At 64.3% G+C, this 12,586-nt stretch overlaps 2 protein-coding genes across 2 annotated transcripts; both read right to left on the bottom strand.

The window, feature by feature from the left end:
* Nucleotides 1-170: 170 nt before the first annotated feature.
* On the bottom strand, nucleotides 171-4,070 carry LOC136298381 (bactericidal permeability-increasing protein-like). Its single transcript, XM_066199064.1, has 15 exons — nucleotides 3,911-4,070; nucleotides 3,565-3,679; nucleotides 3,356-3,484; nucleotides 3,118-3,273; nucleotides 2,923-2,986; nucleotides 2,749-2,809; nucleotides 2,489-2,580; nucleotides 2,170-2,403; nucleotides 2,004-2,063; nucleotides 1,382-1,549; nucleotides 1,139-1,206; nucleotides 838-880; nucleotides 587-650; nucleotides 429-505; nucleotides 171-349 (listed from the first exon to the last, which is right to left on the bottom strand). The coding sequence occupies exons 1-15, from the start codon at nucleotides 4,068-4,070 to the stop codon at nucleotides 308-310; spliced, it is 1,533 nt and encodes a 510-aa protein (XP_066055161.1). The 3' UTR covers nucleotides 171-307.
* Nucleotides 4,071-7,167: 3,097 nt separating this feature from the next.
* ID1 (inhibitor of DNA binding 1) lies at nucleotides 7,168-8,085 on the bottom strand. Its single transcript, XM_066199091.1, has 2 exons — nucleotides 7,697-8,085; nucleotides 7,168-7,496 (listed from the first exon to the last, which is right to left on the bottom strand). Exons 1-2 carry the CDS (start codon nucleotides 8,015-8,017, stop codon nucleotides 7,455-7,457), a joined length of 363 nt encoding a protein of 120 aa, XP_066055188.1. The 5' UTR covers nucleotides 8,018-8,085; the 3' UTR covers nucleotides 7,168-7,454.
* Between the last annotated feature and the right edge of the window lie 4,501 nt (nucleotides 8,086-12,586).

Here is a 12,586-nt window from a genome sequence, read left to right as displayed (position 1 = left end):
CCGAGGGCCACTAGCCCCGTCCCCACCACGGCACAGCCACTGCCCCTCGCAGCAGAGGACACAGCAATGCCCCATCGTGGAACCGGCAATGGGACCCTGCCTGGGAGATGCGGCTGAGGGGGCTCCCCGAGACACCCCAGAGCACACCGGGCTGAGCTACGCTCCCGCTTTAATCCCTGCCGAGGATGGGGGGCTCTGTGGGTCCCGCGGTTGGGCGCTTTGCCAGCCACAGGGGCACGATGGCAACGGGATGGTGATGGGGACACGACTGGTGGGGGGCTGGCGGGTTCCCACGAGGCAGGTGGTCTCATGGCTCGTACTGCAGATCCGTGGAGATAAGCACGAAGCCCTGTAGGAAGTCAGGGTGAGAAGGGGGGATATGGGGGACATGGGGGATCCTGGGGTAAGGGGACAGTGGTTTCACCCACCTGCTGCAGTGAGAGCCGGGGTCTGAGCAGGCTGAGGCCACGTGGGAGGGGCAGGGGGATGCCAGCCTGGAGCCACTCTGTGCGGAGACAAAGTCATAGCAGGGGATGGCCCTGGTGCAGCTGTGGGAGGATGGGGACAGCACAGGGACAGCACTTACTGTTTGCCCGGGGAACCCCAAAAAGCCACAGCCCAAACTTCAGCAGGGTCTCCAGACGCTTCACCTGTGGGACAGGCAGGCCCTGAGCTCGGCACAGCACAGGCAGAGGGGTCCATGCTGCAGACAGGGCTCAGCCCCCTGCCAGATTTGCCGTGCATGGGGTCCACAGCACCCCAGATTCCCCCAGACCCTGCTCCCAAGGTGATGTGGAATCCAAGGCTCCCCTTGGTTTCCCTGGCACAGCCACTCACCTCCACTGGGCCCACATTTGATGCCACTTGTGTTACACGGAGCCTGGAGGACAAGACCAGGGTCAGAGCCAGGCACAGGGATGGGAACTGTCCCATCCCAGGGTAGGGACAGGCTGAGCTCCATGGTGGGACCAGGACCCGAGCACAGCAGGTTCAGCTGAGAACCTACTGCCACGGCAGCTGGCACAGATATGAACGGGGGGCAGGACTCAGGGAGGCAACTGGACAGAGGTGGGCAATGGGGGAGCTCTCTGGGTATGTCCCAGGGGAGCTCAGACCCAGCTCAGGGTCAGGCACTAACCCTGTCAGTCTCACAGTGCCCCCGAGCCTGTTCCTGGTGATCGTTGGCTTCCCAGTCACGTTGGCATCCTGCAGCAAGAAGAGACGTTGGAGAGACCAGGGCAGTGCCTGCAACCCAGCATCACCCAGCTGGCCCCAGTATCCCCCATAGCACCCAGCTGGTCCCAGCTAGGAGCACAGGCACACCAGCCAAGCTCTTTGGGGTCCCCTGGCTCCCTGAGCCGTGGCAGCAGCACCCACTCACGATGTTCAGCAGGAAGGCAGGGACACGGGTAGTGTTGGGCAGCACCACAAAGGCCTCAGCAGAGCTGAAGAGGGTCCCGTGCAAGGCATCAGGATGGCAGGAGATCAGGGGCTGCTGGCGGGCCCAGAGGTGCAGCTCCATGGGCTGGTCTGGATAGCGCTCCTGCAGCTGGGAGGGACAGGGCAGGGGTGACACAGAGCCATGCTGGCCATGCCCCCATCAGGGCCCCACCATTGCCCAGGTCTCATGTGCCCATCACTGCCCTGCCCACATCCTTATCCTGTGGTGTCCCATTCTGTCTGCATCCCAAACTGCCTGCAACACATCCCATTTCCACTGCACCCCATTCCCTGCCCTGTCCCTCATGGATCCCATTTGACCTCTGTGTCGTCCCATGTCCCATCCCACCTGCAACCTTTCCCTCCTGCATCCCATCCCTCCTACACCCCATTCCTGTCCCATCCCTCCCGCATCATATCATTTCTCCCACCCTCCAGCATCCTATGGCATCTTCTGTTCCTCCTGCAATCCCCCCTTGTGCCCCACGTCCCATCCCACCTGCACTCCATCCTTCTCCATGTCCTACCTGCATCCCCTTCTCCCCATGTCCCATCCCACTCACCTGAGGGGAGAAGACCTCCATGCTCTTGGTCCTCAGCTGGAGCGGGAACTGCCGAGGGAGCTGGAAGGCAGGGAGGGATCAGGGTGCTGGGGCTGAGCAGGGGTGGGCATGGGGACACCCCAGTGGCACCCCAGTGGGGACAGCTCTGCTCTGCTGCCATCCCTACCATGTCACTGGAGAAGTTCCTGCGCAGGGCCCTGGCTGTGAAGTAGGTGAAGGCAGCTGAGTTGGCAACAAGCTCAGTGACAGCCAAGAGCAGCATGGGCTCGTGTGCCATGGGCAGCGTCTTGGGCAGGGACATGGGCAAAGCCACAGGCAGTGCCATGGGTAATGCCACAGGCAGCACTACAGGCAGTGCTGAGGATCTCTGCTGGTACGTGCCCACCCTGAAGATCTCTCCCTGCACAGACACACAGATGGATGTGAGGATCAGCCAGGCTCCCCTGTTCCCAGATCTGGCCCAGGAATGCCCAGGATGACATTACCTTGAGGGCAATGTCCCCATACTCCTCTGTGAAGGCCGGTGATCCCAGCAGGGAGTGGTCAATGGCAGCAAAGGTGTCCAGCTGGGTGGACACTGCAGGGACAGTCAGGAGGAGTCAGACCACCAGCCCCCTCCCACAGCCTGGCTCTGTCAGGATCTGGCCCCACAGGGGGGTCCTGCAGACCCTGCTGGGCACCAGTCCTGTCCACAGCCCCCCAAGACCACCCTGTCTGTCCCCAGTCCTGGGCTCCTCTCACCCACCTTTCATGTGCTTCAGGACAGTGTCCAGCCTGTCAATGCCCCTGTGGAGCACGAGGCAGAGCTGGAAGCAGAGCAGGTGTCAGTGAACCCAGGGATGAGGCTCTCCAAGCCTCTCACTGGGCTGGGGGGGGACAGGGACACCGACACCCCAGGGCACAGGGGCTGAGCACCCACCTCCTTATTCAGCTGCTGCCGCAGGGTTCTCTGGAGCAGAGGTGCCAGCAGGTTGTAGAGCCAGCTGTAGGCCAGAGTGGGGTGTTCAGATCACCTCATGGCACCCACCCAGCCGCCCCCAGCCCACCACCCTGGCTGGGGCACCAGTAGTGTTTGCATGCCAGGGACAGGACAGAGCAGGGGGCTTGGCATCACCTGTATCCACGGTGAAACTCCATGTGCAGGTCAGTGCCGTGGGTGTCACAGCCAGCGCTCCAAACTGTGGGGCGGCCACTGCCATCCTCACTCACCCCCAACACCGCTGCCATGGCCAGGTCCTGAATGCGGAGCTCCACAGAACCACTGTCCTGGCTGGGGACAGAGTGGGTGAGCACAGGGACAGCGGTGACATTGAGCCACCCTGAGTGTTGTCCCTGTCCCCATGAGGACTCACATGGCGCCCAGCTGGGCTGCCCAGTCGGCGCTGAGCTGGATTCGGGCACGCTGCACCATCAGCCTCACCCCCACGTCCTCGGCAAAGTCCAAAGTGGATTCATTCATCTGCAGTTCATGGATGTGAATCCTGCACAACACAGGAAAAGTTGTGCTTGCGGCTGTGGCACAGACAGGGATGGGGACAGGGACCCCACAGGTGGCTCTTACCGTGGCACAGCATAGGTGAGAGTTCCCAGGAGCGGGGTTTTGTAGGAACCTGTCAGGTTCAGTTCATGCTCCTTCTGCAGCATTGACTGGAGCAGCTCCAGCCCAAAGCGCCGGCCTGGGGCAAAGTGGGAATTTGGGGTGATGCCAAGGAAGGGGCTGGGGTACCTGGGGTGTCACGAGAGTGAGCAGCCAGGTCCAGGATGGTCCTTCCATCCCCCATTCCCAGCAGACTTGGCATAATTCCTGGGACTACCCACTGGTTCCCCTCATTCCCCATCCTTAGCACTCTGGGCATCATCCCCCACTGGTCCCTCCCACCCCTGCCTGCTCAGGAGCACAGACTCACCGAACTCCAGTGTCCTCTGGGTCAGCCAGGCCTTGATGCCAGGATTGGTGCCAGGGTTGGTGGGGGTGGCAGAGACACAGATGGGCAGCACGAGCAAGAGGCAGAGCCATACAGTACCTCGAGGCTGGTCCTGGGACCTGGAGGCTGGAGCAGAAAACATGACTGGGGGACCCGCAGCTGGTGTAGAGAGACCCCTTCCCTGTGCACCAGCACAGCCAGGACTTATATCAGTGACAGGGAGCCCCGGGTGACATCAGCACACATGGGGACACCACAGTGCTCTGGCCACCGAAAGCCCAGCCTTGCCCAACACATGACTCAAAGGGGAAGCCGGATCCCCTGTTGTTCCGCACTCGCAGCCGCCATGGGAGCGGGGGAATGGGGGGTCCCACAGCACCACCTGGCAGCCCCCCACCCCAGGGGGACAAATGAGCCAGGGACACCAGCTGGGGCTCCCCACAGGACCAGCATGTGGGGACACACAGAGACCCGGCTGGGCCAAGGTCGCAAAGAGCTTCAGCTGTGCCCTGCCTGGGAGCAATGGAGGAGTGGGAGACACAATGAGCTGGTCTTGGGGTGGGGGGCCTGCAACAAGGCAAACAGGGCTCAACCCATTTGCACCAGGGAGCAGCTGCTGTTCCCACTTTGGGAAGGGCTCTGGGAACCCTGTGTAGGGTTGCCTAAATTTCAGTGGGGATCAGGGTGTCCGGGGTGCAGAGACAGCCCCCAAGGAAGTGATGGAAAGGTAGGGACAGAGTGAGAGCAGAACTGTGCAATCCTCTCTGAAAAACCCCAGCTGTGGAGAAGGAGCCACCTGCACTGCACACCCACCATCAGCGGGACTGTCCCCTAGCCAGGGTGAGCCCCTCCAATGCCATGGGCTATGGATGACAGTGGTCCAGCCCTCCTGGATCCAGCCTGGCAGACCCAGAGGTACCTCTAGGAGGGCCAGGGCCTCATCTCAGCACCACAGGGGCACATAGAGCCTCGGGCAACCTCACCAGAGGGACCACAGCCCCACATAATGTACCTTACAGAGGCCTTGAAAGCAGCTGCCCACTGGCCCGGGAGGCCCAGAGCCACCAGCCATGGCTGCAGTGGTGGCCAGAGCCCCCAGCAGTGACCCAGAGGCCAGCACTTACCCTGACCCACTGCCCCTCTATCCCAGGGTGCCTCTGCCCTGCACCAGCACTCACCATGACAGGCGGGTGCGGTGCCCTCCACCGCGGGTCCTACCATGGTCCCAGCTCCTCCGTGTCCCCGGGACTGTACGTGGCAGGGAAGAGCAGGGACCAGCTCTGACGCCAATGTCCATCCCGGGTCCTGGTCAGACCACAACGTCACCCATTTCCCCCGTCCCTAATCCTTTCCGGGATGAATCAGGTCCCATGAAAACACCAAGGGACCGGTTGGGGCAGAGGTGCCCGCGGGCTGGGCGCTCCCTGGGGCTCTCCGGTGCATCCTGGTGCTGCCGCATCCGGCATCCCGACACGTGCAGGCGGCTCAGCCTTGTCAGCCCCGCTCCATGCCTGGGCTGGCTCCGTCAGCGCCTACCCCAGCTCTCCTGTGCCAGGTACCCGGGGGTGGCCACCCGCGTCCCCTGAGGAGGGGATGACGGCCAGGGCTGCATCGCGAGGGCTCGGTCGTGGGGTGCACAGGGCTTGGACAGGGGTCAGGCTGAGACGTGGGGACACACACGGACACAACAGAGCTCCTCTCCTCACCGCTCCAGCGGGAGCTTCCGCATCAGGCGGCAATGAACAGGTAAGGACGGCACGGGAAGAGCCCCAGCGCCTCCCGCACCGCCCCCGGCCCGAGCAGAGCCCCTAGTCCCGGTTCTCCCTGTCCCGGGACTTTCCGGGCTTCTCCAGGAGGCCGGCCCGGGCCGTGCAGTGCGAGCGGGCACCGGGAGAGGGACCCAGCGCCCCGTCCGCGCCGCGCTCCGGGGCCGGGAGGAAGGCGCGCAGTGGAGGAGACCGCAGTAGGGGCGATGAAGAGATCTAGGGGGTGATGGAGGGGACCCAGTGATGGACGAGTTCATCGACAAAGACCTAGAGCCCCTGGCCCTGGTACATGTCCCCTGCTGCTGTGTCACAGCCAGGACAGGGACGGACAGGCGAGGCAGTGTCCTGATACCCCAAGTCACCTGTCCCCGACACAGGCCCTGCCAGCGGGTCTACTGGGCTGGGAAAGCACGAGTGGGCACGTACAGGCACAGACACACACGGACACACTCGCAGCTGTGTCTGTGAACACACAAACGGTGTGCAGATCCTCACACATGCACACACCTGCACCCAGGGCTGGTCAATACCTCCCAGCCCCAAATCCCTTGGTCCCACATGAGCCCCTCCAGGCACCCCAATTCTCCCCTGCCAGGCCCGTAGGAAGGTCTGAACAGATTTGGAACAGGAGGCTGTGAGGTCCTCGGGGTGTTTGTGAGTCAAGGGGAAGCTCAGGTCAGGGCAGCTGCCCGGGGCACCCCCAGCCCTCAGGGTTGCACAACCCCCTGATGCAATTTCCTTGTTCCAAGAGGTCTGTCCCCACAGGCAGAGGTTGCACCAGGAAGAGCAGGAACCACAGGGGCAGGGCCACAGAGAGAAGCACCCCAGGACTTGTATCTGCTCTCCCCTGTAAAGGGTTCAACCCTTGCATCATCATTCCTGTAATCCCCCAGTCCTGACACAGCAACAATCGTGGGAGCCTCAGAAAGGCTCAAGAATGCAGGCGGCCCAACTGGGAAGGGGAGTGAAGGGAATTCCAGGCTGTGAACACACCACAGTCCAGGGAGACTGGGAAACCACACTCCCATCTGGCCGCAGAACCCCACACCAGGCTCATAGCACTGTCCCCTGTCATCATCCCCTCAAGGTCCCTGATCAGGGGAAGATGCATCCCAGTGCTGCTGCATTAACCCACCACAGAAGATACAAGGGTGCGAACAATCTTTCCTCCTGTGTCTGACCCTCAACACCCCAGGTCTGAGCCCAGGGGGTGAAACCCAACAGGAACCACTGGGAGAGGCTCTGTGGGGGCAGTGCTGGGGAACATTGGGAACACGGGGAATTGGGACCAGCCCGTGAGAAACCTCTTCCCCAGCACCACCACAGGGTCCCAAGACCTGTATCCCCCGGCCCACCCACCCCACAGTTGTCTGCACAAGTTGCCCCCCGTTTGACGGGACACATATCCCCAGGGCTAAACATGCCCAAAACCCAGAGGGGGGGAACGTGAGGGGCAGGAAGAAAACACACGTGTGGTCATCAGGGCTTGTTTAATAACAAAACTCCAGCTATTGTAGAACAATATTCTCCAGCATCATTGTAATATACAATACGGGGAATGCTCTCAGCAATCTGAGAAGGAAGGATCCGGCCCACAGCACCCCCTGCCCAGGCTGCGGGGGGACCCCCAGGGCAGCCCCGCCGGGGAGCCAGGGATGCAGGTGAGCCGCGGTGCTCAGGGACGGGGTCCCAGGGACGATGTCCGTGGTGGGTAGGACCGGGATCCCGGGAATGATGTCCGTGCAGGGTCCAGAGCGGTCTCAGCGGCAGAGGATCCGATCGGCAGCGGGAATGCACGGAGCCTGCGGGAAAGTGACACGAGGCGGCCGGTCAATACTTGCCAGGGTGCCGGAGAGGACGGGGATGGAAAAGGGGCAAGAGGAAGGGACACCCCCGGGAAGGAGAGGGCGCGGTGCAGATCGGGGGAAGGAGATTCCAAGGAACGCCGGTGCTGCCCGTCAGGAGCGCGGGTCTGAGCCGGTGCCGTGGGGTCCGCACTCACCTCGGGGGAGTCCCCAGCAGCGGCGGGGCGGGGGGGGCCGCACTGCAGCTCCAGCTGCAGGTCCCAGATGTAGTCGATAACGTGCTGCAGCAGCTCCACCTTGGAGACCCGCCGGTGCCGCGGCAGCGTCGGCACCAGCGCCCGTAGCCGCGAGTAGCAGCCCTTCATATCGTACAGCAGCGCGGCGGCCGCCTGCTCCGCCGCCACCGGGGACACCCCTGGGCCCGGCCCGCAGCGGGCGGCCTCCCCGGGCCGCACCGCCTTCAGCGGGCCGCCGGCGCCTGCGGGCAGCGGCGAAGAAGCGACAGCGGCGACCTTCATGGCGAGGGGCTGCGAGGGCGACGGGCAGGACGGGGACGCTGCGGGCGGACAACGAACCCGCGCCCCGTCGCGCCACTTATAGAGAGCCGCCGACCGGTGGGCGGGGCCGCGGGGACCCCTCGGCCAATGGCAGCGCAGGAACAGCGGACACAGCCCCGCCCACTCCATTCATTCGCCCCGAAGGGCAGCGTCTTAAAGGGGCAATGGCGCGGAGAGAGCCGTGACGGGCTTGGGCTGCGGTGCAGGGACACCGGCGGTGCGGAGCGCCCACCCTGCCCCGCAATTCACGCGGGTGCTCGCCGCGCGGGCTCCCGGTGTCGGCTCGCCGCAGCCCCGCTGGCCCCTCCAGCCCCCGGTGTCCCTCCGGGCGCTCGGCCCCCCCGCACTGCCCGCGGCCCCCCCGGCTCTCGGCGGCTCAGACCGTGAGACGCCAGGGTCGTGACGTCACCCATTCATAAAACCCCGCGCGCTGTCAGCGCGGCGCCGGGCGGGCGGCGCCCATGGCGACGGGGGCGGGGCGGGGGACACACACCTGCAGCCCCTACGGGGGGCACCGGGACCCCCACGGAGACATCGCGACCCCCACGGGGACACCGGCACTCCCACGGAGACACTGGCATCGCCATATGGATACGGGGGCTCCGGGACCTTACAGGAGGCACAGGGGCCCCCGGGGGACATCTGCACCCTCACGGGGACACGGGGGGCCTCACGGTGGCACAGGCACACGGGCATCCCCACAGGGGGCAGCCCGTGCTCCGCCTCAAGTTCGGAGTTCCCCGTTTCCCCCCTCTCCCGGGGCTCAAACCTCCGCAGAGCTGCTCGGTGGCGGCTGCCGGGGCGGGGGTCGCCAGGTTCGGGTCCACCCGAGGGACGGGCAGAGGGGTCGAGCGCTGGGTGCGTGGGCTGTGAGCACGGCCCTGCCGCGGGGGAAACCGATGGAGGTTCCGCCACTGTGCGAGGCAGTCGATCCTTCCCCCGAAGGGTTTCTGGTCCAGGCTGTAATTAGCGTTACTGCTAATTACCCCGCACCTGCGGGGAGGGCAGGCAGCGCCCGGGGAGGGCACCCGAGCGAGACCCCGGCACACCCCGAGCAGCACGAAATGGTGTGGGAAGGGAGGGAGGCAGACAAAGCTGCAGCCTCAGACACTCCTGGGTGTGTGTACAGACAGACACGCAGGGTGGGTGTGCGTGTGCACACACAAAGCCAGGGACACACACGTGCTTGCACACACAGGTGTGTGTGGGACATACCCAAATATGTGCACACGAGGATTTACGCGCATACACAAACCTCTGGAGCCCAAACACAGCCACGAGTACATGCACACAACAGAGGCACACACGGATAGACACACATACGGGTACACACACACACACAGACACACGTGTACACACATGCTCATTCATGCACACATACACGCTGCCTTGCACACCAACACGTGTGTCCAAGTGCCTGTGCAGCTCTCCCTGCCCTTTATGGGGTTGGTCTGGGGGGGGGCAGACCCTGGTGCACGTCCCAAGGCATTCAGGGAGCCGAAGGCCTCCCCCTCTTCTTCCTCTTCTGAGGAGGGCAGCAATCCTGGAGAACATGCATGAACTCCAGCCCTGCAAGCCTGGCTGGGGGGAGCTGGATTCCCCTGTCCCTCCCTCTGTCCCTCCTCCCTGTGTCCCCCAGCCTGGTGCGGTGGCGGTTCCCAGGGTGGGCACGGCGCTGGGGTCGCCCCCTCCATTCAGGACTCGGCGGAGGGCCCGGTGCTGCCCGGTTCCCACCGCGGCTCTCAAAGCTGCTAATTAGCCCCCATCTGGCGGCAGTGGCCGGGCCGCGGCGGGAGGCCGGGGACATTGTGCACAGGAATGTCTTTCAGGGCCGCCGGCCGGCCGCCGCCACCGCCAGCTGCGCCGCCAACAATGCCAGGACGAGCCGGACCCCGCGCCCCTGCCACCGGCCACCCCGAGCGGCGCAGGGACATGGATGGACTTCGTGACCGTGGTGGGTGTCATGGCACACATGGCACAGCCGCCCTAGCACAGCCACTCCGGCACAGCCACTCCAGTTGCCCCAGCCCATGGGATGCCCCTGAGAGCAGGACACCCTCACCCCATCCCTCTGCATATTGGGGTGCTGGGGATGGGGTGCTGGGGTCAGGGCTGCCAGTGTGGCACCGGGACACTGCCTTGGCCACAGCTGGCCGCGGGGTCCCGGCCTGGCACGGCGTGCCGGCCGGCGCAGCAGTGTTGTCCGGCAGAACACAGAGCTTCATTTCCATCTCAATTCTGGGAACGGGGCGCGCGGCGCGGTAACAGCAGCCTCGGCCATATGGTGCTGGCGGGGCTCAGCCCGGCCGGGGGGGCAGCCGGGGGGCGGCTGCTTTGCGCTGAGCAGGGGTTGCCCGGCAGCCGAGTACATCAAAGCCCCCGGCCGTCCCCAGCCCGCCGGGACCACACAGGGCACGGCCGCGCCAGGCCGCCGAGGGGCCGCAGGGCTGCCTGTGCTGCTGTGATAGGGTGGACGGGGTACAGCCGGCACCCCAGTACCGGCAGCACCCAGCCCCGCACTCCAGCATGGAGGGCTAGAAGGCAGCACGGACACCGCAGGACAGGCTGGGCCCCCACCAGTGACCAGGACCCCCAAACTTGGGCTGCTCCTGCCCTGGCTAAGCTTGGGCTCCATTCAGATCCCCTCTCCCGGTGCCATCCGCAGGTCATCCCTGAGGCTACACAGAGCCTCCACCCCCCCCATGTCCGCATGACAGTGCTGAGCCAGGGTTGCAGATGTGCCGGGGCCGCCGGCACAGCTGGAGTGAGGCCGAGGCCTGAGAAAGCCCCTGCGCATTCCCCTCCCGCCTTCTCCCTTCCCGTTCCCAGCTTCCATCCGCTGCAGCCCAGACCAGCTGGAGCCAGGCAGCCCTTCCTGGGATTTATTCCAGCTTCCTGCCCCTCCTCGCCGGCCGGCTGGGGCTGGGGCTGCCTTGGGCTGCTTCCTCTCCCTGCTCGCAGCCGCCGGCCGGGCGCCACTGCCAGTACCATCATCACACGGGACCCCAGCTCTCACCACCAGCACCCACCACTCCACAGGACCCCAGCGCTCATCACCAACACCCACCATCACAGCAAAGCATCCCACACCCTGCGTGGTAGAGCATGAGGTGCAACTGCAGCACCCATCACCCAGCAGCACCCCTGCTGTGGTGGGGAGGCTTTGCAGGGCTCTAGAGACAAGCAGCCCTGGTGTGTCCCCCCTCATTCCAGGCACCAGCACACTCCAAACATGAAACCACCTTCCCCTTGCCTGGAGTTTGGACCCTGTGCAACCCCACTACAATTCCTGGTGGGAGCTTGGCACAAGGGGTGTGTGCCCAGGAGCTCCCCTAGCCAACAGGCATCTACACCACTGTCATGAGGTGCCATGGGTGAGTGGGTGGATGAGGACCATCCCAAACCTCACATCTGCTGGCAGCAGAACAGGCAGCTTTGGCCCCTGCCCTAGCTGGGTGCAGTTAAGTGGATGGAGGTTTCCTGCCGGAGTCGGCACATCCACGTTTCCGCAGCCCCCACCAAGCCGGAGGGACCCTGCGGAGAGGGGAAAGTGGCCCAGCAGTGGCCCAGACACAGTGGAGCCGTGTGGCCTCAGCCCTGCCGGGACCGGAGGTGCCACAGGCCCAGGTGCAGCAGGCAAGTGCTGGGAGTGCTGAAGTGCCGGCTCCACTGGCGGCTCCTTGCAGGGCCCAGCACACTTCCTTCCTCCTGGTCGGCCCCGGCTTATCGGCCAGGCAGGGTGAGGGGTGACCCCACGCTCCCCTTCCCAGGCCTTCCGCTCCCTGCAGCCCTGGGAAAGCTCCCGGCCACGCTTCCACCACACCTACAGCAGGCAGGAGCTGCTCGGAGCTCTGCAGGGCAGCAGCAAGGCAGGAGGGTGATGCTGGCACGGAGGGTACCCTGCAACCCCCAGCCTGCTCCTGCACTCTTGGGGCCCCTGGAGGCTGCATGGGGATGGCAGCTCCTACCACCTGAAGCCAGGGAGGATGCAGAGCTTCCCAAGATGCAGTGCCAGCCCCACACCAAGGGACACATCAAGCTGGAGAGTGGGGTCCTGACTCAGGGTAGGGTCCTGCACCCCACGGCAGAGCCAAAGTCCTCTTCCACGGAACACTGGAGGCTGGTGAAATCACATCTGGAGTCTAGACTCAGTGACTCGGTGGGCTGGGCCTGGCGGCCGCACTGTACCCAGACCCTGCTGCACACTGTTTGCTTAGCTGGAGGTATTTAATTGGAATTAAAGTGGCCCCTCTTGTTTTTGCGGACAGGGCTGTTGGAAAAGGAGCTGTAAGTCATAGAAAACATCTGTAGGAGCCTGCGAAGGGTCATTAGATGGCAGAACGCGAGGCGCCACTTTTAGTGCTCGCAGCCGGCGCAGGGAATAATGGTTCAATACGGCTTTTGTGGAGGAGCTGCCAAGCCAGCAAACACTTTCTATTTATTCTGGCAGTGGGCATGGCCGAAGGGATGCAGGATCCTCCACAGGGCCCCCACGAGGGGTAGGGAGGACACTGCCAGTGCTGCAGGACA

The sequence above is a fragment of the Chamaea fasciata genome, unplaced genomic scaffold (assembly GCF_029207755.1).
Source record: "Chamaea fasciata isolate MVZ Bird 193981 ecotype frontalis unplaced genomic scaffold, bChaFas1.0.hap1 SCAF_17, whole genome shotgun sequence".
Lineage (NCBI taxonomy): Eukaryota > Metazoa > Chordata > Aves > Passeriformes > Sylviidae > Chamaea > Chamaea fasciata.
This window is presented reverse-complemented; position numbering and strand designations above follow the sequence as displayed.